We start from the raw sequence: 27,665 nt of genomic DNA, 5'->3' as shown, positions 1-27,665 counted from the left end.
GGAAGAGCTGTGGAGTTCAGAGTGGTTTAACAAATGGATTTAATGCCCCTTGGAACAGACGTGGAGGTCACAGTGGTTTAACAAGATGTTTTTAATGCCCCTTGAAAGAGTGGTGGATGTCGCAGTGGAATAAAAAGACAATATCAATGTGCCGTGGAAGAGACGCGGAGGTCACAGTAGCTTAAAAAGACGGTTTTAATGCCCCTTACAAAAGCCATGCAGTACAGCTTCTTAAAAACATTATTCCCATTATTGGGGAGTAAGTCTTCCATAGTCTTTGCTTATACCTTCCAAGTAAAAGCTGCCAAAAATTAGGATGGAGGAACTTGTAATGCCCCTTACAAGAGTCATGCAGTGCAGCATATTAGAAACATTATTCCTATTATTGGGGAATGGGTCTCCGATATTCTTTGCTTATGCCTTCCAAGCAAAAGCTGCCAAAAATTAGGACGGAGGATCTTGCAATGCCCCTAACAAGAGCGATGCAGTACAGCATATTACAAACATTATTCCCATTATTGGGGAGTGGGTCTCCCATAGTCTTTGCTTATGCCTTCCAAGCAAAAGCTGCCAAAAATTAGGACGGAGGAACTAGTGGTTTAACAAGACAGTTTTATTGCCCCTTGGAAGAGACGCGGAGGTCACAGTGGTTTAACAAACGGTTTTAATGCCCCTTGGAGAGACGTGGAGGTCAAAGTAGCTTAACAAGATGGTTTTAATGCCCCTTGGAAGAGCTGTGGAGTTCAGAGTGGTTTAACAAGATGGTTTTATTGCCCCTTGGAAGAGACGTGGAGGTCACAGTGGTTTAACAAGATGGTTTTAATGCCCCTTGGAAGAGACGTGGTGGTCACAGTGGTTTAACAAGACGGATTAATGCCCCATGGAAGAGACGTGGAGGTCACAGTGGTTTAACAAGACAGTTTTAATGCCCCTTGGAAGAGTGGTGGATGTTGCAGTCGTTTAATAAGACGGTTTTAATCCCCCTTGGAAGAGACGCGGACGTCACAGTGGTTTAACTAGATGATTTTAATGCCCCTTGGAAGAGATGTGGAGGTCACAGCGGTTTAACAAGACGGTTTTAATGTCCCTTGGAAGAGACATGGAGGTCACAGTAGCTTAACAAAACGGTTTTAATGCCCCTTGGAAGAGACGTGGAGGTTACAGTGGTTTAACAAGATGGTTTTAATGCCTCTTGGAAGATACGTGGAGGTCACAGAAGTTAACAAGATGGTTTTAATGTTCCCTGGAAGAGACATGGAGGTCACAGTAGCTTAACAAGGCGGTTTTAATCCCCTTGGAAGAGTGTTGGAGGTCGCAGTGGAATAAAAAGACTATTTCAATGCCCCTTGGAAGAGCTGTGGAGTTCAGAGTGTTTTAACAAGACGATTTTAATGCCCCTTGGAAGAGCTGTTGAGTTCAGAGCGGTTTAACAAGACGGTTTTAATGCCCCTTGGAAGAGACGTGGAGGTCACAGTGGTTTAACAAGATGGTTTTAATGCCCCTTGGAAGAGACGTGGAGGTCACAGTGGTTTAGCAAGATGGTTTTAATGCCCCTTGGAAGAGACGTGGAGGTCACAGTGGTTTAACAAGATGGTTTTAATGCCCCTTGGAAGAGACGTGGAGGTCACAGTGGTTTAACAAGATGGTTTTAATGCCTCTTGGAAGAGACATGGAGGTCAGAGTAGCTTAACAGGACTGTTTTAATGCTCCTTGGAAGAGTGGTTGAGGTCGCAGTGAAATAAAAAGACAATATCAATGCCCCTTGGAAGAGCTGTGGAGTTCAGAGTGGTTTAACAAGACGGTTCTAATGCCCCTTGGAAGAACTATGGTGTTCAGAGTGGTTTAAGAATACAGTTTTAATGCCCCTTGGAAGAGACGTGGAGGTCACAATGGTTTAACAAGACACTTTTAATGCCCCTTGGAACAGACGTGGAGGTCACAGAGGATTAACAAGACGGTTTTAATGCCCCTTGGAAGATTGGTGGAGGACACAGTCGTTTATTAAGACAGTTTTAATGCCCCTTGGAAGAGACGTGGAGGTCACAGTGGTTTAACAAGATGGTTTAAATGCCCCTTGGAAGAGACGTGGAGGTCGCAGTGGATTAAGAAGACGGTTTTAATGCCCCTTGGAAGAGAAGTGGAGGTCACAGTGGATAAACAATACGGTTTTAATGCCCCTTGGAAGAGACGTGGAGGTCACAGTGGTTTAACAAGATGGTTTTAATGCCCCTTGGAAGAGTGGTGGAGGAGGCAGTGGAATAAAAAGACATTATCAATGCTCCTTGGAAGAGCTGTGGAGTTCAGAGTGGTTTAACAAGACAGTTTTAATGCCCCTTGGAAGAGCTGTGGTGTTCAGAGTGGTTTAAGAAGACTGTTTAAATGCCCCTTGGAAGAGACGTGGAGGTCACAGTGGTTTAACAAGACGGTTTAAATGCCCCTTGGAAGAGATGTGGAGGTCACAGTGGATTAACAATACGGTTTTAATGCCCCTTGGAGGAGACGTGGAGGTCACAGTGGTTTATCTAGATGGTTTTAATGCCCCTTGGAGAGACATGGAGGTCACAGTAGCTTAACAAGACAGTTTTAATGCCCCTTGGAAGAGTCGTGAAGGTCGCAGTCGTTTAATAAGACGGTTTTAATGCCCCTTGGAAGAGACGTGGACATCACAGTGGTTTAACAAGATGGTTTTATTGCCCCTTGGAAGAGACGTGGAGGTCACAGCGGTTTAACAAGACTGTTTTAATGTCCCTTTTAAGAGACGTGGAGGTCACAGTAGCTTTACAAGGCGGTTTTAATGCCCCTCGGAAGATTGGTGGAGTTCACAGTGGTTTAACAAATGGATTTAATGCCCCTTGGAAGAGACCTGGATGTCACAGTGGTTTAACAAGATGTTTTTAATGCCCCTTGAAAGAGTGGTGGAGGTCGCAGTGGAATAAAAAGACAATATCAATGCGCCGTGGAAGAGACGTGTGGTCACAGTAGCTTAACAAGACGGTTTTAATGCCCCTTACAAAAGCCATGCAGTACAGCATCTTAAAAACATTATTCCCATTATTGGAGAGTGGGTCTTCCATAGTCTTTGCTTATGCCTTCCAAGCAAAAGCTGCCTAAAATTAGGACGGAGGAACTTGCAATGCCCCTTACAAGAACCATGCAGTACAGCATATTACAAACATTATTCCTATTATTGGGGAATGGGTCTCACATATTCTTTGCTTATGCCTTCCAAGCAAAAGCTACCAAAAATTAGGACGGAGGAACTTGCAAAGCCCCTTACAAGAGCCATTCAGTATAGCATATTACAAACATTATTCCCATTATTGGGGAGTGGGTCTCCCATAGTCTTTGCTTATGCCTTCCAAGCAAAAGCTGCCAAAAATTAGGACCGAGGAACTAGTGGTTTAACTAAACAGTATTAATACCCCTTGGAAGAGACGTGTAGGACACAGTGGTTTAACAAGACGGTTTTAATACCCCTTGGAAAGACGTGGAGGTCACAGTAGCTTAACAAGACGGTTTTAATGCCCCTTGGAAGAGTGGTGGAGGTCACAGTCGTTTAATAAGACGGTTTTAATGCCCTTTGGAAGAGACGTGGAGGTCACAATGGTTTAACAAGATGGTTTTAATGCCCCTTGGAAGAGACGTGGAGGTTACAGTGGTTTAACAAGACGGATTTAATGTCCCTTGGAAGAGACGAGGAGGTCACAGTAGCTTAACCAGTCGGTTTTAATGCCCATTAGAAGAGTGGTGGAGGTCGCAGTGGATAAACAAGACGGTTTTAATGCCCCTTGGAAGAGACGTGGAGGTCACAGTGATTTAACAAGATGGTTTTAATGCCCCTTGGAAGAGTGGTGGAGGAGGCAGTGGAATAAAAAGACATTATCAATGCTCCTTGGAAGAGCTGTGGAGTTCAGAGTGGTTTAACAAGACAGTTTTAATGCCCCTTGGAAGAGCTGTGGTGTTCAGAGTGGTTTAAGAAGATTGTTTAAATGCCCCTTGGAAGAGACGTGGAGGTCACAGTGGTTTAACAAGACGGTTTTAATGCCCCTTGGAGGAGACGTGGAGGTCACAGTGGTTTATCTAGATGGTTTTAATGCCCCTTGGAGAGACATGGAGGTCACAGTATCTTAACAAGACAGTTTTAATGCCCCTTGGAAGAGTGGTGGAGGTCGCAGTCGTTTAATAAGACGGTTTTAATGCCCCTTGTAAGAGACGTGGACATCACAATGGTTTAACAAGATGGTTTTAATGCCCCTTGGAAGAGACATGGAGGTTACAGTGGTTTAACAAAACGGATTTAATGTCCCTTGGAAGAGACGTGGAGGTCACAGTAGCTTAACCAGTCGGTTTTAATGCCCATTAGAAGAGTGGTGGAGGTCGCAGTGGAATAAGAAGACAATATCAATGCCCCTTGGAAGAGCTGTGGAGTTCAGAGTGGTTTGACAAGATGGTTTTAATGCCCCTTGGAAGGGCTGTGGAGTTCAGAGTGGTTTAACAAGATGGATTTATTGCCCCTTGGAAGAGACGTGGAAGTCACAGTGGTTTATCAAGACGGTTTTAATGCCCCGTGGAGAGACGTGGAGGTCACAGTAGCTTAACAAGACGGTTTTAATGCCCCTTGGAAGAGTGGTGGAGGTAGCAGTCGTTTAATCAGACGGTTTTAATGCCCCTTGGAAGAGACGTGGAGGTCACAGTGGTTTAACAAGATGGTTATAATGCCCCTTGGAAGAGATGTGGAGGTTACAGTGGTTTAACAAGACGGTTCTAATGTCCCTTGGAAGAGACGTGGAGGTCACAGTAGCTTAACAAGTCGGTTTTAATGTCCATTAGAAGAGTGGTGGAGGTCGCAGTGGAATAAAAAGACAATATCAATGCCCCTTGGAAGAGCTGTGGAGTTCAGGGTGGTTTAACAAGACGGTTTTAATGCCCCTTGGAAGAGCTGTGGTGTTCAGAGTGGTTTAAGAAAACTATTTAAATGCCCCTTGGAAGAGACGTGGAGGTCACAGTGGTTTAACAAGACGGTTTTAATGCCCCTTGGAAGAGATGTGGAGGTCACAGTGGATTAACAATACGGTTTTAATGCCTCTTGGAGGAGACGTGGAGGTCACAGTGGTTTATCTAGATGGTTTTTGTAACATACCTGGCGGCGTTCTTGCATGGTGGTCCATCTCCCACTGTGCAAGAGCGCGCACTTGATCTCCAGTCCAGAATGTATCTCTGGCTTCCCTCCATGCTGTCTGTTTGTGTCTGTTTCTGCTGCTTAAGGGCGGCGCCCGATCACTTCCTGCTTTTTGTACCTGCTGTGGGTCACACCCCTTGTGCGTCCTCAGCCTATTGCTGTCTGTCACCTGGTATATAGCTCAGCTGCTCCCATCTATCCCTGCCTGAGCATAGTGTTTCATTCAGTGTGTGCTTGCACTCTGAAGGTGCCAGGTCCCGTTCTTTGTCTCCTGCTTTGCGGTATCAGTTCCCGTGTCTGAACTGAGTCCTGTCTATTTCTCCTGCTTTGCGGTATCAGTTCCCGTGTCTGAACTGAGTCCTGTCTATGTCTCCTGCCTTGCGGTATCTGTTCCCGTGTCTGAGCTGAGTCCTGTCTATGTCTCCTGCCTTGTGGTATCAGTTCCCGTGTCTGAACTGAGTCCTGTCTATGTCTCCTGCCTTGCGGTATCAGTTCCTGTGTCTGAACTGAGTCCTGTCTATGTCTCCTGCCTTGCGGTATCAGTTCCCGTGTCTGAACTGAGTCCTTTCTGTGTTCTCTTGTCTGCCTATCCTGGAGGCTGTATTTCCAGGCCTGTCTGAACTCGCTCCTAGCCTGTTCCTCCCGCCTTTTAGGGGCCGATTACCTAGACCTGTTCCTGTATCTTGTCTGTCCTGTCTGAACACGCTCCTTGCCTGTTCGTCCCGCCTCTCTGGGGGCCGTATTCCCAGACCCGCTCCTGTATCCCGCTGCAGTGTCGGTCTCCTCCGTACACTCAGTTCCAGTCTGAACTCTTTCCTATCCTTTGCCTGTTTTGCCTCTATGTCCGTTCCCTTCCTTTTTCTGCAGAGTCTGAACTCGTACCTAACTCCTGTTTGTTGTCTCTGTACTCCTGTTTGTGAGTTTGTGGTCCACTCGCTACTTCACTGCAAGTATCCTGTGGGTATCTGGCTCTGCCTTTCTCTTCCTGTCTGTTCCGTGTGAACAGAGCCCTGTCCCCCCTGCTCTGCCTTGCTTACCGCTCCGGCGGTTCTAGCCTGCTCCTACTCCTTTGTTCACCGCTCCGGCGGTTCTAGCCTGCTCTGACTCCTTTGCTCACCGCTCCGGCGGTTCTAGCCTGCTCTGACTCCTTTGCTCACCGCTCCGGCGGTTCTAGCCTGCTCTGACTCCTTTGCTCACCGCTCCGGCGGTTCTAGCCTGCTCTGACTCCTTTGCTCACCGCTCCGGCGGTTCTAGCCTGCTCTGACTCCTTTGCTCGCTGCTCCGGCAGCCTTGCTCCGCTCGGACCCTTTTGCTCGCTGCTCCGGCAGTCTCGCTCCGCTCTTATCCTTTTGCTCACTGCTCCAGCAGTCTTGCTCCACTCTTGCTCACCGCTCCAGGCGGCCTCGTCCTGCTTTACTCTTGCTCACTGCTCCGGCAGTCTCGCTCAGCTCTGACCCTTTGTTCACCGCTCCTGGCGGCCTTGTCCTGCTCTACTCTTGCTCACCGCTCCAGGCGGCCTTGTCCTGCCCTGTTCTCGCTCACCTCTCTGGGCGGCCTCACTCTGCTGTGTTTGTCCGCCACATCTGTGGTTCTGTTCCTGAGTCCCAGTGTGTACTGGGTCCTATCCCGCCAGTGTCCCTACCTGCTAGTGCCTCCCTGTCTGCACTCTAGCTGTGCTTGCCTGTACCCCTCTGCCTGTATTGTTCCTGAGTCCCAGTGTGTACTGGGTCCTATCCCGCCTGTGTTCCTACCTGCTAGTGCCTCCCTGTCTGCACTCTAGCTGTGCTTGCCTGTACCCCCCTGCCTGCATACCCGCCTGCCTGCATACCAGTCGTGCATGCCTATACCCACCAGTCTGTGTGCCAGCCTACCAGTCTGTTCCTGTATTCCCCTGTGTGGGTCAACAGCCGTGTCCGGGGTCTGTCCTGGAGTAGCACCTGGTCCCTCTGCTCGGTTCCTCCTTGGTGCACTGGCGTCGTATGCCGTCGTGCGACCCTGGTCAGATCGGGTGAATACCTAGTTACGCCCCTCCAGGCATTCACTCTCCGGCACGGTCCAGTGGAATCACTACAATCACACGCACACGCCGCTCTGCCCGGGCGTGTGCATTACAGTTTTAATGCCCCTTGGAGAGACATGGAGGTCACTGTAGCTTAACAAGACAGTTTTAATGCCCCTTGGAAGAGTGGTGGAGGTCGCAGTCGTTTAATAAGACGGTTTTAATGCCCCTTGGAAGAGACGTGGACATCACAGTGGTTTAACAAGATGGTCTTATTGCCCCTTGGAAGAGACGTGGAGGTCACAGCGGTTTAACAAGACTGTTTTAATGTCCCTTTTAAGAGACGTGGAGGTCACAGTAGCTTTACAAGGCGGTTTTAATGCCCCTCGGAAGATTGGTGGAGTTCACAGTGGTTTAACAAATGGATTTAATGCCCCTTGGAAGAGACCTGGAGGTCACAGTGGTTTAACAAGATGTTTTTAATGCCCCTTGAAAGAGTGGTGGAGGTCGCAGTGGAATAAAAAGACAATATCAATGCGCCGTGGAAGAGACGTGTGGTCACAGTAGCTTAACAAGACGGTTTTAATGCCCCTTACAAAAGCCATGCAGTACAGCATCTTAAAAACATTATTCCCATTATTGGAGAGTGGGTCTTCCATAGTCTTTGCTTATGCCTTCCAAGCAAAAGCTGCCTAAAATTAGGACGGAGGAACTTGCAATGCCCCTTACAAGAGCCATGCAGTACAGCATATTACAAACATTATTCCTATTATTGGGGAATGGGTCTCACATATTCTTTGCTTATGCCTTCCAAGCAAAAGCTACCAAAAATTAGGACGGAGGAACTTGCAAAGCCCCTTACAAGAGCCATTCAGTATAGCATATTACAAACATTATTCCCATTATTGGGGAGTGGGTCTCCCATAGTCTTTGCTTATGCCTTCCAAGCAAAAGCTGCCAAAAATTAGGACCGAGGAACTAGTGGTTTAACTAAACAGTATTAATGCCCCTTGGAAGAGACGTGTAGGACACAGTGGTTTAACAAGACGGTTTTAATACCCCTTGGAGAGACGTGGAGGTCACAGTAGCTTAACAAGACGGTTTTAATGCCCCTTTTAAGAGTGGTGGAGGTCACAGTCGTTTAATAAGACGGTTTTAATGCCCTTTGGAAGAGACGTGGAGGTCACAATGGTTTAACAAGATGGTTTTAATGCCCCTTGGAAGAGACGTGGAGGTCACAGTGGTTTAACAAGACGGATGTAATGCCCCTTGGAAGAGAGGTGGAGGTCACAGTGGTTTATCAAGACGGTTTTAATGCCCCTTGGAGAGACGTGGCGTTCACAGTAGCTTAACAAGACGGTTTTAATGCCCCTTGGAAGAGTGGTGGAGGTCGCAGTCATTTAATCAGATGGCTTTAATGCCCGTTGGAAGAGACGTGGAGGTCACAGTGGTTTAACAAGATGGTTTTAATGCCCCTTGGAAGAGAGACGTGGAGATCACAGCGGTTAAACAGGATGGTTTTAGTGTCCCTTGGAAAAGATGTGGAGGTCACAATAGCTTAACAAGGCGGTTTTAATGCCACATGGAAGAGTGGTGGAGGTCGCAGTGGAATGAAAAGTCAATATCAATGCACCTTGGAAGAGCTGTGGAGTTCAGAGTGGTTTAACAAACGGATTTAATGCCCCTTGGAAGAGACGTGGAGGTCACAGTGGTTTAACAAGATGTTTTTAATGCCCCTTGAAAGAGTTGTGGAGGTCGCATTGGAATAAAAAGACAATATCAATGCGCCGTGGAAGAGACGTGGAGGTCACAGTAGCTTAACAAGACGGTTTTAATGCTCCTTTCAAAAAAAATGCAGTACAGCATCTTAAAAACATTATTCCCATTATTGGGGAGTGGGTCTTAAATAGTATTTGCTTATGCCTTCCAAGCAAAAGCTGCCAAAAATTAGGACGGAGGAACTTGCATTGCCCTTTACAAGAGGCATGCAGTACAGCATATTACAAACATTATTCCTATTATTGGGGAGTGGGTCTCCCATATTCTTTGCTTATGCCTTCCAAGCAAAAGCTGCCAAAAATTAGGACGGAGGAATTTGCAATGCCCCTTACAAGAGGCATGCAGTACAGCATATTACAAACATTATTCCTATTATTGGGGAATGGGTCTTCCATATTCTTTGCTTATGCCTTCCAAGCAAAAGCTGCCAATAATTAGGATGGAGGAACTTGCATTGCCCCTTACAAGAGCCATGCAGTACAGCATATTACAAACATTATTCCCATTATTGGGGAGTGGGTCTCCCAAAGTCTTTGCTTATGCCTTCCAAGCAAAAGCTGTCAAAAATTAGGACGGAGGAACTAGTGGTTTAACAAGACAGTTTTAATGCCCCTTGGAAGAGACGTGGAGGTCACAGTGGTTTGACAAGACCGTTTTAATGCCAATTGGAGAGAAGTGGAGGTCACAGTAGCTTAACAAGTCAGTTTTAATGCCCCTTGGAAGAGTGGTGGAAGTCGCAGTTGTTTAATAAGACGGTTTTAATGCCCCTTGGAAGAGACGTGGAGGTCACAGTGGTTTAACAAAATGGTTTTAATGCCCCTTGGAAGAGACGTGGAGGTCACAGTGGTTTAACAAGATGGTTTTAATGCCCCTTGGAAGAGACGTGGAGGTCACAGTGGTTTAACAAGACGGTTTTAATGCCTCTTGGAAGAGACGTGGAGGTCACAGTAGCTTAACAAGACTGTTTTAATGCCCCTTGGAAGAGTGGTGCAGGTCGCAGTGGAATAAAAAGACAATATCAATGCCCCTTGGAAGAGCTGTGGAGTTCAGAGTGGTTTAACAAGACGGTTTTAATGCCCCTTGGAAGAACTGTGGAGTTCAGAGTGGTTTAACAAAATCGTTTTAATGTCCCTTGGAAGAGACGTGGAGGTCACAGTGGTTTAACAAGATGGTTTTAATGCCCCTTGGAAGAGACGTGGAGGTCACAGTGATTTAACAAGACGGTTTTAATGCCCCTTGGAAGAGACGTAGAGGTCACTGTGGTTTAACAAGACAGTTTTAATGCCCCTTGGAAGAGACGTGGAGGTCACAGTAGCTTAACAAGATGTTTTTAATGCCCCTTGGAAGAGTGGTGGAGGTCGCAGTGGAATAAAAAGACAATATCAATGCCAGTTGGAAAAGCTGTGGAGTTCAGAGTGGTTTAATAAGACAGTTTTAATGCCCCTTGGAAGAGCTGTGGTGTTCAGAGTGGTTTAAGAAGACGGTTTTATTGCCCCTTGGGAGAGACGTGGAGGTCACAGTGTATAACAAGACGGTTTTAATGCCCCTTGGAAGAGATGTTGAGGTCACCGTGGTTTAACAGGATGTTTTTAATGCCCCTTGGAAGAGACGTGGAGCTCACAGTGGTTTAACAAGACGTTTTTTATGCCCCTTGGAGAGACGTGGAGGTCACAGTGGTTTAACAAGATGGTTTTAATGCCCCTTGGAAGAGTGGTGGAGGTCGCAGTCGTTTAATTAGACGGTTTTAATGCCCCTTGAAAGAGACGTGGACGTCACAGTGGTTAAACAAGATGTTTTTAATGCCCCTTGGAAGAGACGTGGAGGTCACAGCGGTTTAACAAGAAGGTTTTAATGTCCCTTGGAAGAGACGTTAAGGTCACAGTAGCTTATCAAGGCAGTTTTAATGCCCCTTGGAAGAGTGGTGGAGGTCGCAGTGGAATAAAAATACAATATCAATGCCCCTTGGAAGAGCTGTGGAGTTCAGAGAGGTTTAACCAATGGATTTAATGCCCCTTGGAAGAGACGTGGAGGTCACAGTGGTTTAAAAAGATGTTTTTAATGCCCCTTGAAAGAGTGGTGGAGGTCGCAGTGGAATAAAAAGACAATATCAATGCGTCGTGGAAGAGACGTGGAGGTCCCAGTAGCTTAACAAGACGGTTTTAATGCCCCTTACAAAAGAAATGCAGTTCAGCATCTTAAAAACATTATTCCCATTATTGGGGAGTGGGTCTTCCATAGTATTTGCTTATGCCTTCCAAGCAAAAGCTGCCAAAAATTAGGACGGAGGAACTTGCAATGCCCCTTACAAGAGGCATGCAGTACAGCATATTACAAACATTATTCCTATTATTGGGGAGTGGGTCTCCCATATTCTTTGCTTATGCCTTCCAAGCAAAAGCTACCAAAAATTAGGACGGAGGAACTTGCAATGCCCCTTACAACAGGCATGCAGTACAGCATATTACAAACATTATTTCCATTATTGGGGAATGGGTCTCCCATAGTCTTTGCTTATGCCTTCCAAGCAAAAGCTGCCAAAAATTAGGACGGAGGAACTTGCAATGCCCCTTGCAAGAGCATTGCAGTACAGCATATTACAAACATTATTCCCATTATTGGTGAGTGGGACTCCCATATTCTTTGCTTATGCCATCCAAGCAAAAGCTGCCAAAAATTTGGATGGAGAAACTTGCAATGCCCCTTACAAGAGCCATCCAGTACAGCATATTACAAACATTATTCCCATTATTGGTGAAAGGGACTCCCATAGTCTTTGCTTATGCCTTCCAAGCAAAAGCTGCCAAAAAGAATGACGTTGGAACTTGCAGTGCTGGCTACACAGACCACGGTCACCCTGGTGGTATAGTGGTGGTGGAGGCTAAGGATAAGGAGAAGAACATAAAACAGCCGAAATGAGGAAGCGTATACCCATGTGTGGGTGTGAAGCTGTGCATGTGAATATACCTATCTAAATAACACATTGGATTTGACTTTATGTTACTCTGCTGTCATTTGGTGGTGATGAGAAGTCTAGCCCAATCCAGACCTTGTTCAGTTTAAGGGTCAGCTTGTCAGCATTGTCAGTTGACAGGCGAGTGCGCTTATCAGTTATAATTCCCCAAGTGGCACTAAAAACACGCTCCGAGAACAGGCTAGCGGAAGGGAAGGCCAGGTTCTCCAAGGCGTAGAGAGCGAGTTTATTCCAAGCGTCCAGCTTGGATACCCAATAATTAAAAGGCACAGAGGAATCACAGAGGATGCTGGTATGGTCGGCAAGGTACTCTCTCACCATCTTTTGAAACTTTCCACTCCTTGTGAGATTACCCCACGCCTCAGGGCCTGTCTGAAGGGAGGGTCTGAGAAAACTATCCCAGAATGTTGACAGTGTTCCCCTTCCTCTGCTGGATTGGAGTTGGGTCTCTCTCGCCAGTACGCCTTGGTTGGGCAATGAACTGTGACCTCTGCCGCTAGCGTGTTCAGATGGGAATTTTTTTAACAATTCTGCAGCAAGTGCCTTCTGTTACTGCACAATTTTTGTAGACCTTTCCACCTCAGGAATAAGAGAGTGAAAGTTTTCCTTGTAACGGGGGTATAGAAGTGTCACCAACCAGTAATGACTGCCACCCAACATATTGACAACAAGAGGGTCAGGGTTAAGGCAGCGTAACCTTTAAGTCAGCCATGCGTGCCAGACTGGTAACGGGCAAGACTTCCGTGTCCTCACCAAGATGACGACTGACCATGCTCTCCTCCTCCCCCTCCCTCCTGTCCTCAGGCCACCCATGCTGAACCGACGGATGGTATGACAGTTGTACAGATACTATCGTCTACAGCGCATGATACCAGCTCCTGTTCTTCCTCCTCCTCCTCCTCTCCCTCATTGTCTCCCAATGCACGTTGGGATGAGATGAGGCTGGGCTGTGTGTAATCAACCACTACGGCGTCTTGATCCATCTCAGCATACTCTGGCTGCAATACCTCCTCTTTAATTCTCTGCAGAGAGCGTTGCAAAAGACAGACAAGTGGGATGCTGACACTAATGATGGCGTCATCGCCACTCACCATTTTGGTGGACTCCTCAAAGCTTGTCAAGATGGTACATATGTCAGACATCCTGGTCCACTCCTGAGGTCTTATGTGTGGAGTCTGACCTGAATATTGACGGCCTTGTTGCAGATGGTACTCCACAACTGCTCTCTTCTGCTCACAAATCCTTTACAACATGTGGAGGGTAGAGTTCCAACGTGTGGGGACATCACACACCAGTCGGTGTGCCGGAAGCTGCAAACGCTGCTGCAACAAAGCAAGGGTGGTGGAAGCTGTAGCCGACTTGCGAAAATGAGCTGACAGGTGGTGTACTTTGACGAGCAGATCTGGCAACTCGGGGTATGATTTAATAAACCGCTGAACCACGAGGTTAAGCACATGAGCCAGGCATGGTACGTGTGTGATCTCGCCTCGCCTCAGAGCCACCACCAGGTTACGGCCATTGTCACACACGATCATGCCTGGATGTAGGTTTAGCGGTCTCAGTCACAGATCTGCCTGATCTTTCACAGCTGTCCACAACTCACAAGCAGTGTGAGCTTTATCACTTAAGCTTATGAGTTTCAGCACAGCCTGTTGCCGCTTGGCTGAGGCAGTACTGCAGTGCTTCCAGCCTGAAACTGATGTGATATCTGAGATGAAGGCTGAACATGAAGAGGAGGAGGAGGATGATGCACACAAGCTGTACTCTGTGGGGGGAAACTCTGACTGACATAGGGCCCGCAATTCTCGGTGTTGGGAGGATGTGTTCCATCCCAAGGTCCAACTGGGTCCCGGCTTCCACTATGTTTACCCAGTGTGCTGTCAGGGAGATATACCATCCCTGGCCACAAGCACTTGTCCACGGGTCCGTTGTCAGGTGGACTTTCCCAGTAACTGCGTTGTTGAGAGCACGGCAGATGTCACACCGGGCAAAATAATATTGGCTGGGGACCGAGTACCGAGGGACGGCCACCGCCATAAGGTTGCGGAAGGATTCCGTCTCCACCAGCCAAAAAGGCAGCATTTCCAACGCAAGCAGTCATGAAATGTGCCAATTTAGGACTGTGGCATGCAGTATGGACAGGGGATTGCCTTGCGCGCACAACAGGGGGTTCTCTTACATGCACAACAGCGGAAGAAGCAGTGGTGATACCCACTGACACTGGTCGTGGACCCTGGGGTTCACCCCACAAAGTCGGGTGCTTTTCTGACATGTGCCTGATCATGCTGGTGGTGGTCAGGCTGGTAGTTTTGTCACCCCTGCTGATGCTGGCCTGGCAGGTGTTACAAATGGCCTTTTTGGGGTTATCAGCAGAGTCTTTAAAAAAATTCCAGACTCTGGAAGACCGACCGGTTGTACTGGCAACGTCCCTCGTTTTGGTGTTACAGGGAACAGTTGCCCACCTTCTGTCTGCGGCCACCACACTGCTTCTTCCTGCCTGTTGGGGTACTCTGCCTCCCTCCCTCTGTGTGCTGCTGGCCTCACTCTGTGTGTCCTCCTGCCAGGTTGGGTCAGTTACTATATCATCCACCACCTCATATTCCACTTCCACACCCTGGTCCTCCTCCTGACTTTCTGGCAATTGTGTCTCATCATCGTCCACATCTTGTGACACTTTCCCACCGTCGCCTTCGTGTGACCATGGCTCCTCAAATATTTGGGCATCGCTACATGGGATCTCCTCTTCCACCACTTCAAGCGGCGCAGGCGAGGGACCCAAATATGGAAATGGACCAGTGAACAGCTCTTCAGAGTGTCCAAGTGTGGGATCAGTTTCTGTCTGTCGACACTCGGCATATTGGGAGGAATGAGCATCAGGGTGAGGAGGAGTATGCGGTCCAGACTTACGGCTACTAAGACTTGACCGTGTGGAAGACAGACCGGAGGTGGTGGTGCCCAGGTAACTGGAAGTATTATCTGCTGTCCAATTAATAACCTGTTCACACTGATCAGTTCGCAATACTGATGTTGTTCTGTGCTTCCCTAGTAATTCGGTCAAGAACTGGGAGTGAGAAGATTTGGCTGTTGGTTGTGGCACATTTTCACCTTTGCCACGGCCCCGTCCTCCTCACACACCATCAACTGAACGTCCAGGTCCACGTCCCTTGCCACGCGCCTTGCCCATTGTAAATGAAGTAATATAGCTTACACTCGCACTATCAAGGTCAAAAGGGTTATAAAAAGATTAGAACCGTGGAAGAGGAAAACCACAGTTCTAGTTCTCTGGCTTACACCAGAATCTTTTAAACAGATATATTTCTGTCTGAACAGTCAGCGAGACACTCGAACTGTTTTTTTTATGTAAAAATGGCCCAAAAGTGGATAATACAGAGGTTTGAACCGTGGAGCTGCAAAACCACAGTTATAGTTATGTGGCCTACACCAGACTCTTTTAAACAGATATATTTGTGTCTGACCAGTCACAGACACACTTTTTTTGGGGGGGGGGATACCAAAAGGTTAATAAGATGGGTATTTGTACAGTGTGAAGGAGGGAAAAAAAGAGGATTTAGATGAAAAAAAAAGGATTTTTCCTGGCCCCGAGACCTGGAGCTAAGTCCAGCAATTTTAGCTGCAGGAGCAGCACACAGGACTGTAATGCAGCGTTTGCTGATATAACCCCTGCGTCTCCTATACAGCCTGCCTGCCAGCCTGCCTGATATCTGGGATGGATATTAGTCCTGAGAAGGACTGTTTGTTTGATTTGGCAGGCTTTAGAGACCCTAGACTAACTATTTTGCAGTATATATCTCTACCTAAATCAGCAGCACTGACCCTACACTGTCTGATCCCGGCCATCTGCGTCCAAGATGGCGGCGCTGGGTTTTAAATACTCGAGGTGACGCTGTGCGGCCAGACAATCAATGTAATGCCCACAACCAACATGGCTGCGACATTACAGTGACTGGCTGGCAATCCCTGCATGTTCATTGGCTCTATAAAGAGCGCCAAACATGCAGGGCGGAGACCCGAGCTCCCGCCCGAGTAACCCGGAAATGCTCAGTGCTCGCCGAACATCCCAAGTAGCGTGATGCTCGGGCGAGTACGGAGCAGTGTCGAGCATGTTCGCTCAACACTAGTCTTAATATCAAAAAGTAATGGATCATAATTTTCATTGGGCACTGTAAAAGATTTGATGATTTAAAAAAAATGGAGTTCTCTATTATTTGTTTAATCTTCTTTCCCCAGGAAGCACCGCTCTTCTGCTACCTGACTTCCTGCTTTCCGGCGATGGATGCATTTCTGAAAATTGATCGCTTAGACCAGCATCATGTTCGTGACAATGGTCCGAACTGTGCAATTCCCGATGCTTCAGCTGATTTTTCCTCTGTAGCATCGGAGGAGCAGCGCTTTCAAGTTCAATAGCAAACAGCTTGCAAACACTGTGCTACAAGCCTTGGAAACTGGCCACCTCTGGTAGACTGCAGAGGTAGTCGATAACTTAGGCAACAAGCAGTAAACTACAGATTTAAAGATTCTTGAGAGTGGAGAGGTAAATTCCAAAGTTGCTTATTTTCACAAGCACTTTGCTATTTTACCCTGATTAAGGAATTAAGACAAATCTTTTAAAGTCTAATAATCTTTTAATTTATTCATTCTTTTTTTTCTGTCTGTTTTTATTGACATTTGTAAGTAACAAGTCCAGCCCTGGGGCTCAAGTATACAGTCAATTTATGTGACAGCAGAATTGTGAATCCTGACAGCACAACAAGCGTGAGCTGTCAGGATTCTCCAGTGCCAGTGCCAGGAGTGCTAGTATGCGATTTGGATATGGTCACATGTCGACTAGATGTCCATGGCTTCATGCAATACAAGTGAATTGAGTAAGGACGGACACGTCTAGTCTGAATTTGGTTGGAAATTTGCAAAGTGCAAACTTGAGGTTACCCAACCGAGAATCCTGACTGCGTGCATGGCCTGAAATAAGGAGGAGCTGGGGTGGGATAGGTTGTGGTTATGCCCGCTCATCAAATTCCTCAAAGTCGTGGTATTTGCTATGCCACAAATGTTACTCTAGTCCTTTATTGGAGTACCATTTCTGAGGTACATGCAACTGATAAAATATATCAAATTGATTTAGAGGCGTGTGCTTGTTCACGAATTTGGCACATCTTATCCTTGCAATCCCCTCATTAAGACTGATGTACGAAATAAAGATACAAAAACTACCGCACTCCTGATTTGTTCTTGGTGCACGGGTAAGGTACCAAGCCAAAAGTACAATATTAGAAAAACCCGGCACTCAAGGAATTTAGAAAATTGGGTATAAAGTTTTTAATGAATTAGGTACAATCAAATAGACATATTTATCCTTGCACTCCCCTCATTAAGACTGATGTACGAAATGTCAGTGTTAATGTTGAGGCCTATATCTCTATGGCAGATCATTTAACTTTCTTGTTTAATGGCCTTTCAAATTCGTATTATTTGGGCAAGTCAACTAAATGTGAGAGAAGGTCATTGGGGAGAAGACACATTGCCAACACAGCCCTGCATTTGCTAAATATACTGGCATTCTGCATCAGGGAGTGAAACGCTTAAGGGCAGATGTGCACAACATCTTTTTCAGGCAGATACCTGAAGCGGCTTTGCAAGGGAAAACTCGGCGGCTGCGCTAGCATCTAAATGACACCAAGTGCACGTACCCTGAAGGAGTTTTCCTGAACCATCACATATCTGGAGAAATCATGAGTTAGAATTTTTGCATATGAATGCTCTCCACGGTTTTCACAGATAGCACTCGTACCTGTGATAGTCCATGGGGCCATTCACAGGCCTGTGATGTTATATGGACCAAGAGGTATACTGATTGCACATCTACTACCAGGGGCGTAAGTATATTAGGTGCAGGGGTTGAGACTTGAGGGGTCCCCATATGAAGAGACTATTACTATTAAACACCTGTGTTAGTTGAGAGCCTCATTGAAGATGTTGCATTGGGGCCCACAAGCTTCAAGACACCACTGCTGACCACCATAATAATATAAATCGGATGATTTTATTTTACGCTTATCTAGACCCCACCTCTAGAGAGGGTTGAGGCCGGGTGAAAATGGTGCTTGGTTTAAGTTTAAAAATAAGCAAAGAAGTTGAGAATTTCAGATTCACATACCATCACCATATCAAACCGTAAAGATATATTGAATTCCATGTGAAGGCCTCTTTTAAAATTCTGTCGATTTTGACAATTTCACAGATGGCAAGAACATATGGCCCCATTTATACAGTCTACTTTGGCACAAGACCTTTTGTAGTTCTCACTGGATATCAGATTATAAAAGAAGCACTCGTTGAAATGGGAGATGTCTTTTTGAATCGTGGTGACCTTCCATTTCTGGGATGTATTTTTAATCATGCTGGTAAGTCATAAATTATCAGATTGCATGTAATACCAGCTGCAGAATTCCAAGCTACTGTCTTAGAAATTAATGTGTGACAAGTGTATAATAATAGATGGACTGAGAGTGGTCTGATCCACTGAGTCATAAAAGTTATGTGGTCACTGTCGTTTCAACAAGCTTTTCATAAATTATTCTTTTTTTCTCCACCTATAAGCGACTTTTTCTTCACCTCTGTCTTCCTCAATTCATCATTCATTCAAAAAAAACTGCTAAAATACATCTTGCTCCAAACAAGACAGTCTGACAGCTCACTGAAAGATCAGATTACAGTTTACAAAGTGAAAGAAAGAGGTTCATACACCCAAAAAATGCTGTTGCTTTCTAATAAATGTTTTATCTCATCCTAGTGCTGGATCCACAGTTACACTGCTCAGTACAGCTGTATAATGTCCTCGATGCGGCTACAGCTTCTGAACATGTGCTACCTAGAGAAAGGAGAACAGGAACCCCCATGTATTTTTGTGTTGTGTATGAGAAACATCACAGCAGATAGTCTTCATTCACTAGCTCAGACACAACTGAAAATTAGAGATGGTCTACGTAGGGGAAAACCTATGAAAAGCAAAATACATGCCACAGTAGCTAAAAATAACGTTATTTCTCATGAACGTATGGAAGTTTATTCTGAACTGTTCATCGCAATTACCAGTGATGACAGAATCTGATTAAACTTCAATTTGACAGTTTGATAGAAATTTTAACTAAAATTTAGATTGGCATCAAAATATTTTAATGGGAATAGTGTTGAGCAAGTATGCTCATTGCACGAGATTTACGAGCATACTCGGGCGAGTACCTCTTATCTTCATAGTGCTTGGCGTGTAAGTTTTTCCCGTTCCGTGAACATGATTTGCGACAGTTTAGCAGCTTTGTTACATGTGAGGAGTGCTGAGAATACAGGCATTCATCACATGTGTTAAAGCTGTCAAACAGTCGCAAATCATGTTCACGGAACAGGAAAAACTTACATGCCGAGCACTCCGATGATAAGAGGTACTCGCCCGAGTATGCTCGTAAATCTCGAGCAATGAGCATACTCGCTCAACACTAAATGGGAATTGAATATTCATTACAGAAGCACAAGCATTAAACTTTTTTTTTTTTTTTTTACAAAATCTCAGTAAATGTATATATAGGGTCATGTATATGCATTAATATACTCATGAATCATTGTCTTCCCCGGTTTCCAATGCCGCTCTGGTCTTCTCCTGTGTCACGTAATGGGTATTCTAACTTGCCAGTTAACATCGGGCTTCTTAGGCTTACATTGTAACGGCTCATTCAGACATCTGGCAAATCGGTCTGAGACCGGACCACAATCCTTGGACTAGCAGTGACTCTCCTGACCCATGCGTGACAGCCTCATAGAAATACATGAAGCTGTCACGGAGATCCATAATCAGTCTGTGCATTGTGGTTCAGTCCTGGTGCCATCAGTGTTTTACTATCAGTGTGTCATCACTGGAAAAACACGGACATGTGCATAGCAGCATAGCTTATAATGGGTACGTGTTCTGTCAGTAAAAGAAAAGGATATCACACGTACTGGAAACACGGCCATGTGAATGAGGCCTAATGCTGTACTTAGACTTAGAAAAGTCAGGGTGCTTGGCTTCTTCTGAAATGTGTTGAAGGGGTATTTTATTTATCAACTATTCACATGAGTTGAAAAATAGTTAACTAATGTTGGTCTAACTGCTGAGACCACCAACTTTTGCACACCCTCAAAGAACACAATGTTTGGCTTCCGCCAATGCTGATACCTCTCATAGGCACACTGTCTATAGTGTTCTGTTGCCAGAGCTTGAAGAGTTGGTCTTGCACATCTCCTACCATCTTGATATATACTTTGCTGTTGGTACCACTGACACTAGAGTCACTCATCTCCTGTCCATTGTGTTCTCTATCTATACTACACTGCTGCTGCAAGCGGGACATGCCCTTGCCTGTGCTATCATACTCTATACCATGATACCTCTGCTGATAAATACATCTCGTGCCTATCCATTGTGTTCTGTCTTCATACAGTACTGCTGTGCACTTCATCCTGCACAGTTTAAATATAAGAAACTTGAAACTGCTCCCAAAAAAGAGACAATTTTTGCACATCTTTTTAAAAAGCCATTGTTTCTTCACTTTCCAAGCAAGAAACCTGTTACAACTCCCCAAAAAGGAACAATTTTTGTACTCGAACTAGTCAAAAAGCCATGTCTTCTTTCTTATTCAACTCATGTGTTTAATGAGTGGCAGAGTAGTCATCTGCCTCCAAAGATTAATCATTTTTGAACATTCTATCAGTTACTAGCGTTTACCCCGAGTCACATGTTAAGGTCACTTTGATGTTACTAAGGTTGTGTTTGCTTTAAAGAGTTCAAAAAAGGCTACAAGACTTTGGAGGTTTTGCAGTTCTTTCAATTTGTTGTGAAATGATTGAATCAATTTTTTGGGAAAAATTTGTCAAAGGTAATGAAATTAAATTTCAAAAAAGAATTGCTCATTTTTAAGGCTAGGGTCACATGACTGTATGTTGTCCATCCAATAAAATCGGTCTGATTATGCTAATCAGTTTGATTCATTTTTCTCAGACGTGAATAATAAAGAAAAGAATGTCTCCATCTTCTCCATGTTGTCAGTCCATAAATTCTTCTGAGTGTGGTCAAATGTTTTTCACTGCCGACAGACTTGAATGATCAACTGTTATCCGATGAATGGCTATCCGATTATTGGGGGCAAATCATGCAGGCTGAAATTTTCTCCTTGGACAGACTTGGAGGAAAATGTCAGACATGTGCATGGTCTCATTGAATAACAATGTTCCAAGTGCGATCCAACATTTTGACAGATTGTACTCGGACAGAAACTACGGTCATCTGCACGAGACCTAACAATGGGTCATTTATTACAGAGTAAGGTGTTAGTAGAGTTTAATTTGTATGAAGAAAATAACAATACACTTTGGTATTTTATAAAGGGTTAACATTTGCCAATGGAGAGTCATGGACTTACTTGAGACAGTTTTCTCTCCTGACCTTAAGGGATTTTGGAATGGGTAAGAAGAGTTTAGAAGAACCTCTACAGGCTGAGGCCCAGCACCTGGTGAATCACTTCAAAAGCCTAAATGGTAAGTGTCCAATTTTTTACTTTCGTATTTAAAATCAAATCTCAACAAATCACACCCTGTATCTTTTTAGGACAACCATTCGACCCCATTACCAATGTCATTTGTGCCTCCACTAATATCATCTCAATATTAGTGATAGACAAGCGCTTTGACTACAGTGATAAGAAGTGGATGGATACCCTTGCAGACTCAAGGAAAGCTTTCCACACTGTGTCATCAACTTGGGGTCAGGTGAGGCTGCAGTTTTGCCAATTGCAAGGGTAAAATAAATATAAGAATTTCATTTGATTTTGAGAAAAAAAGACTTTACAGAATAATAATGCATATTAGAGTTTGCTTAAGTGATATGTTAGGGATGCCTATAAAAACTCCTTCATTGTAAGTTTCTCAAAAGAGTTGGGTGATCTACAAAACCCATTATTCGTGAAAGATAGAAAATTACAGGGCACTCCTATGTGGATTAGAGGTAGATCCAACTAACAAACGTTTGTTAGTTGCATATGGGGGTAGGTTTGTGGCGCCCCTGAGGGTTCGACTGCCACAGGGATGCTGCACTTCTCTAATGGAGTGTGGTGTTCCTCCTCTGAGGTAAGCCCGGTGTGATGGTTGTGACCCAGCCTTGCATCCAACACCACACTTCTCCACCAGAGGGAGCTAGTATGCACTAGGTGCTGTTCCCCTGGTTACAGGGAGACTGGGGAACACAAAGTGGTAGGAACCAGTTAGTGGGTGAGGGTGGAGGACTTACAAGTTGGATACACTTCAGATTTCATATTTAATAGAATGCCATCTTTGATCTTGGTCCTGTCCTTCTGCTAATTCTTCCTAGTTGATTAGTTGGTCATACTGTGCTGTCAAAATACTGTGTGTAATGTGACTTCCCTCCGGGAGCGCAGATCCTGTGTGGGCCTGCACCGGCAAGGGACACAGCCCACGTACCCTGGCCTTGGGACGAGAGGTAGGTTGTAGACAAGGAATGTCTCAACCCGGCCAAGGACCAGGATCAAGAAGGCCCGGGAGCTTTAGAGTGTGGCTCCCTAGCAAATGGGTCCCGAGGAGGATGCAGACGGAGCGGAGCACGCCACCTGTCCTCGCCTACCTGATCTATTCAGAGGGATTCCGGCTGCAAGAGGGGTACCGGCCCCCGACACCCGACCTTGTACTCCATGTCCTGGACGGGAAAGCCTGGTTAGGCCCTGAGGATCCCGCCGGGCGTCGGATGGAGAGGAATTTCCACCCGAGCCCTAGTTCTGAGAGGAGCTCAGAGGGGGACCCGGCCTATCAACACACACAGAGACAGGAAAGGGTGAAGTCTGTAGTGCAGGAACACTCTGGTGTAGGGTCGCTACTGAACACTGGACTTTCTCGGATGTAGTCGGACCCCCGTCCCTGGTGGCCGCAGGACTCCGCGAGGAGCAGGGAGTCGCCTTCCCGCTGTCATCTCTAAATGAGTAAAGCCTTGGAAGTTCGCCCCTATGGCCTCCGGACTGTTCATTATGCGCCATACCACGCAACGCAGTGCCCGTGCTCCCCGCACTACTACATCCCCCCTTCATCCTGTTTGCCTGCCCTGAGGCCTTGCTCCGCCTGTGGGGAGCAGTGAGAACTTTGACCGCCACGACACCGGGCCTCAGCGGACTGCAGCGGCGCTGGTGACTCTTCACCAGGCACCACAGGTGGCGTAGTCGTTAATCAGCCACTCAACCCGGACAAGCCCACAACATCTCTTTCTAATGTGACGGCCCTGAGCACGGGTCGGGCCCGGGCCACGGCTGCATCCCATCTCTTCAACACAGGGCCCGACACCGAGTCCCCCAACACCCAGGGTAAAACACGGGCTTTTCGAGTAGAGGCGTCACAGCTTCTCCTAGTAATCACCTGTACACACCTATTTCTTGTTTTGGAAGTGCCGGTCAGTTTTTTTCTGTTAACAGGCAGATACAGTCATGGCTGTAAGTATTGGCATCCATGAAATTGTTCCTCCCAGAAAACTATTGCAATTACACATGTTTTGTTATACACACGTTTATTTATTTTGTGTATATTGGAAAAACACTAAAATAAAATTAAGGAAAAAAAGGCAAATTGGACATAATTTCATACAAAGCCCCAAAGATAGGCCAGACAAAATTGTTGGCACCTTTCCAAAATTGTGGGTAAATAACTTTGTTTCAAGCATGTGATGCTCATTCAAGCTCACCAGTGGCAAGTAACAGGTGTGAGCAATGTAAAAATCACACCTGAAGCCAGATAAAAAGGTGAGAAGTTGACGCAATCTTTGCATTATGTATCTTTGTGTGCCAGACTAAGCAAGGAGAACAGAAAGAGAAGAGAACTGTCAGAGGACTTGAGAACCAAAATTGTTGAAAAATATCAACAATTTCAAGTCCATCTCCAGAGATTGATGTCCCCTTGTCCACAGTGTGCAATGTAATCAAGAAGTTTACAACCCATGGGGCGGGTGTACAAGTCAGCACAACTAAGAACCTTTAATCAATCACAAGGAAGGAATGTGACGTGATTTTCGATTTTTCATGAATATTGGAGTAATATTGTATCCATTAAAATTTCACTTAGTAGAAAAAAAAATAGTAAAAAAAGTAGTAGTAGAAAAAAATGCAAAGCCCCTTCGACAGTTCCCAGAGTGGTTTTCTTTATTCACACTTTAGGTTGGATTTCCCTATTTGAAGGAAAAAATCTGTCAAATATTAAAAAAGCCATATAAAATATTCATAGAAACGGTGAAGAAGATTGTATGGTTTCAACATTTTAGAATTAGGTAAATGTTTCTGTTGGGTCTCCACCATTTAGTCCAGGAGCCCATTTTAATTTATGATATATGAACTCTGTGTATAGTCCTATTCATTACAACTTTTATTTTCTTTTAGCTATATGATACCTTCCCTGGAATAATACAGTATTTACCTGGACCACATAGAAAAACATTTCAACTTCTTAAATCCCTTAAAGACTATGTGAAGGAAAGCATCAAGACCCACCAGAAGACACTGGACCCAGCCTGTCCCAGAGATTACATTGATTGCTTCCTTATCCGAATGAATCAGGTCAGTACATATCTACAACTGCTGTAGTGGTTATGACGTGCCTCCTGGGCCGCGCGTGTGTGGGGATACCCGGAACCGGACCCTTTGTGGATGCTGCGGGTTGTAGTTTTCGTGTGGCGGGGACCCGGTCCCATGGCTCAGGCTGGTCAACTCAAATGGCAGTCTATTTATAGGATTTTATGATATTAAAATGTCCGACTACGCCACCCGTGGATTGTCGTCAGGATGAACCGCCGCTGTAGGGCAGACCGCTGAGGCTGGTGTTGTGGGTGCAGCAGAGTGTAGTACAACTCCCCACGGGAGGAGTGTAGCCTCAGGGCAGTGTATGAGGAGGATGGGGGTGATGGTGCAGGAGTAGCAGTGACGACACAGAGTCAGTGATGCAGTCCAGGGTATTTACTCACAGTTCTTATTATCCAGACCACTTCTGCAGGTAACGGCTGCCCACGTCGTACTCTGCTCACCAGGTGAGGGGCTCGGCCGACTCCCAGGTATCTCAGGAGTATTTCACAGGACCCCCTTTGTGTGTCCTATCTCTAGCCTGTCATACACCGCCAGTGACCTCGCTTCTGTCCGGCTGCCTCGGGCCTTCTCTTGGTGAACTTGGCGCCAGTTTCCCTGACCCTATATGGTGCCTTCCTAGTGGGTGTAGCGAGGGGCTGCGCCACATGAAATGTCACAGCCTCCGGTTTCTAGCTGAGGGTAGTTCCCTGCCTCCACTAGTTTTGGGGATCGGTCTCCCCCTTTGGCCTGACCCTTCTACGTAGGTAGATTCGGGCGTGCAGTGGCGACTCGCCGGCCCACACCCCTGGGGTCTCTTCGTTCCTTGTTCCTGGAGCCTTCTCCTTCCTTCTGCTTCCTCCAGGCTCTGGCCTCTCTCTTAGGCCTGCCTGCAGAGCAGAGCCCGTGCAGAGCCTCTGCTCCCACCTCCTGCTCCCTCTTCTTCTTTGTCTGAACTGAAGTGCACTGAACACTGATCTAAGATGATGCCCACCTTTTATACCTCCCTCTAGGTGCACCCAGGAACTGCTTCCTCCCTGCTCCTGCACTACAGGGTTCCCCCTTCCTCGGTGTTCCCTCCCCCCACTCCAGCCAGGGACAGGGACTGTCGTGCTCTACTTGGAGCATATCGGTCGCCCTGCCCCCCTGGAAATGTGGTGTAATGCATGCAGGTGTCGGGGTCCTGATCCAGTCTCCATCCTTACCTGAGAGTGAGATATCGCACATCTGGATGAGATGCAATACCTCTGTAGCAACCGAGCCCTCGAACATAATTAGGGCTTGAAATCTCCAAGATGTATAGAAAGAGTTACGATATGGCAGCAGGAGGCTTGACCCATTGAGGCATATCTAAACAATGATTGTCCAGTGACTTACGGTACTTGACTAGATTCTTATTTTTACCATCCTTCTTGCTTCCTCATTACATATGCCATTGGGATTATCTTCTGATCGGTCTCCCTCTTACCAAACTTTCTCCTCTCCAATCCAGCCTGAATGCATCAGCCAGGGTCGTATTTCTGTCCAGCAGTTTCACAGATGCCTCCATCCTGTGCCAGTCATTACACTGGTTGCCCATTCGCTACAGGGTCCAATATAAACTCATCGTTCTCACCCACAAAGCTTTCCATAGTTCTGCACCGCCTTATATCTCCTCTCTTATCTCTGTCTATCGCCCTACATGTGCCCTCCATTCCACAAAGGACCAGAGACTAACATCTCCCATAATCCGAACCTCAAACCTCCATCTCAAAGACTTCTCTCATGCTGTGCCAGTTCTCTGGAATGCACTACCCCAGACGATCCGACTGATGCCTAGACACCACGTTTTCAAGCACGCTTTATAAACCTATTGTAATGCACACGCCCGGGCTGAGCGGCGTGTGCGTGTGATTCCACTGGACCGTGCCGGAGAGTGAATGCCTGGAGGGGCGTAACTAAGTATCCACCCGATCCGACCAGGGTCGCACGACGGCATACGACGCCAGTGCACCAATGAGGAACCGAGCAGAGGGACCAGGTACTACTCCAGGACAGACCCCGGACACGGCTGTTGACCCACACAGGGGAATACAGGAACAGACTGGTTAGGCTGGCACACAGACTGGTGGGTATAGGCAACACGACTGGTATGCAGGCAGGCGGGTATGCAGGCAGGCGGGTATGCAGGCCAGCACGGCTAGAGTGCAGACAGGGAGGCACTAGCAGGTAGGAACACAGGCGGGATAGGACCCAGTACACACTGGGACTCAGGAACAGAACCACAGATGTGGCGGACAAACACAGCCGAGTGAGGCTGCCCAGAGCAGTGAGCAAGAGTAGAGCAGGACAAGACTGCCAGAGCGGTGAGCAAGGAGTCAGAGCAGAGCGAGACCGCCGGAGCGGTGAGCAAGGAGTCAGAGCAGAGCGAGACCGCCGGAGCGGTGAGCAAGGAGTCAGAGCAGAGCGAGACCGCCGGAGCGGTGAGCAAGGAGTCAGAGCAGAGCGAGACCGCCAGAGCGGTGAGCAAGGAGTCAGAGCAGAGCGAGACCGCCGGAGCGGTGAGCAAGGAGTCAGAGCAGAGCGAGACCGCCGGAGCGGTGAGCAAGGCAAGAGCAGAGCGAGACCGCCGGAGCGGTGAGCAAGGCAAGAGCAGAGCGAGACCGCCGGAGCGGTGAGCAAAGCAAGAGCAGAGCGAGACCGCCGGAGCGGTGAGCAAGGCAAGAGCAGAGCGGAAACCGCAGGAGCGGTAAGCAAGGCAAGAGCGGAAACCGCAGGAGTGGTAAGCAAGGCAAGGAGATAGGACTCTGTTCCAAAAGAACAGACGGGGAAAGAAAGGCAGAACCAGAAGCACACAATGTACTTACAAAGAAGTAGCGAGTGCACACTAAACTCACAGCAGAGGTACAGAGACAACGAGATGGAGTTTAGGAGCAGGTTCAGACTCTGCAGGAAGACACAGGAAACAGACAAAGAGGGAAAAGGGAGACAGGACTCAGTTCAGATGGGAACAGACTCCACGATATTTAGGAACACAAACAAGACTCACTTCACAAGGGAACAGACACCACGATGTTAGGAACAGACAGGCAGACGAACAGGCTAGGAGCG

The 27,665-nt window shown here is 46.6% G+C and overlaps 1 protein-coding gene across 2 annotated transcripts in view; it reads left to right on the top strand.

Annotated features, from left to right (window-relative positions):
* The window catches only part of LOC141154951 (cytochrome P450 2C23-like), an 81,315-nt gene that overhangs the window by 37,021 nt on the left and 16,629 nt on the right, over positions 1-27,665 (top strand). The window contains exons 2-5 of one of the 2 annotated variants that reach the window (XM_073641530.1): positions 18,185-18,347; positions 21,361-21,510; positions 21,644-21,741; positions 24,399-24,575. In XM_073641530.1, the coding sequence (XP_073497631.1) occupies positions 18,185-18,347; positions 21,361-21,510; positions 21,644-21,741; positions 24,399-24,575 (588 nt within the window). Of the gene's footprint in view, positions 1-18,184; positions 18,348-21,360; positions 21,511-21,580; positions 21,742-24,398; positions 24,576-27,665 lie in introns of both variants that reach the window. The other variant, XM_073641529.1, reaches the window with a different exon arrangement.

Source organism: Phyllobates terribilis, unplaced genomic scaffold (genome assembly GCF_046119375.1).
Source record: "Phyllobates terribilis strain yellow unplaced genomic scaffold, ASM4611937v1 Scaffold_7__3_contigs__length_470593459, whole genome shotgun sequence".
Lineage (NCBI taxonomy): Eukaryota > Metazoa > Chordata > Amphibia > Anura > Dendrobatidae > Phyllobates > Phyllobates terribilis.
The sequence above is the reverse complement of the archived record's forward strand: the minus strand, read 5'-3'. Positions and strand labels throughout refer to the sequence as shown.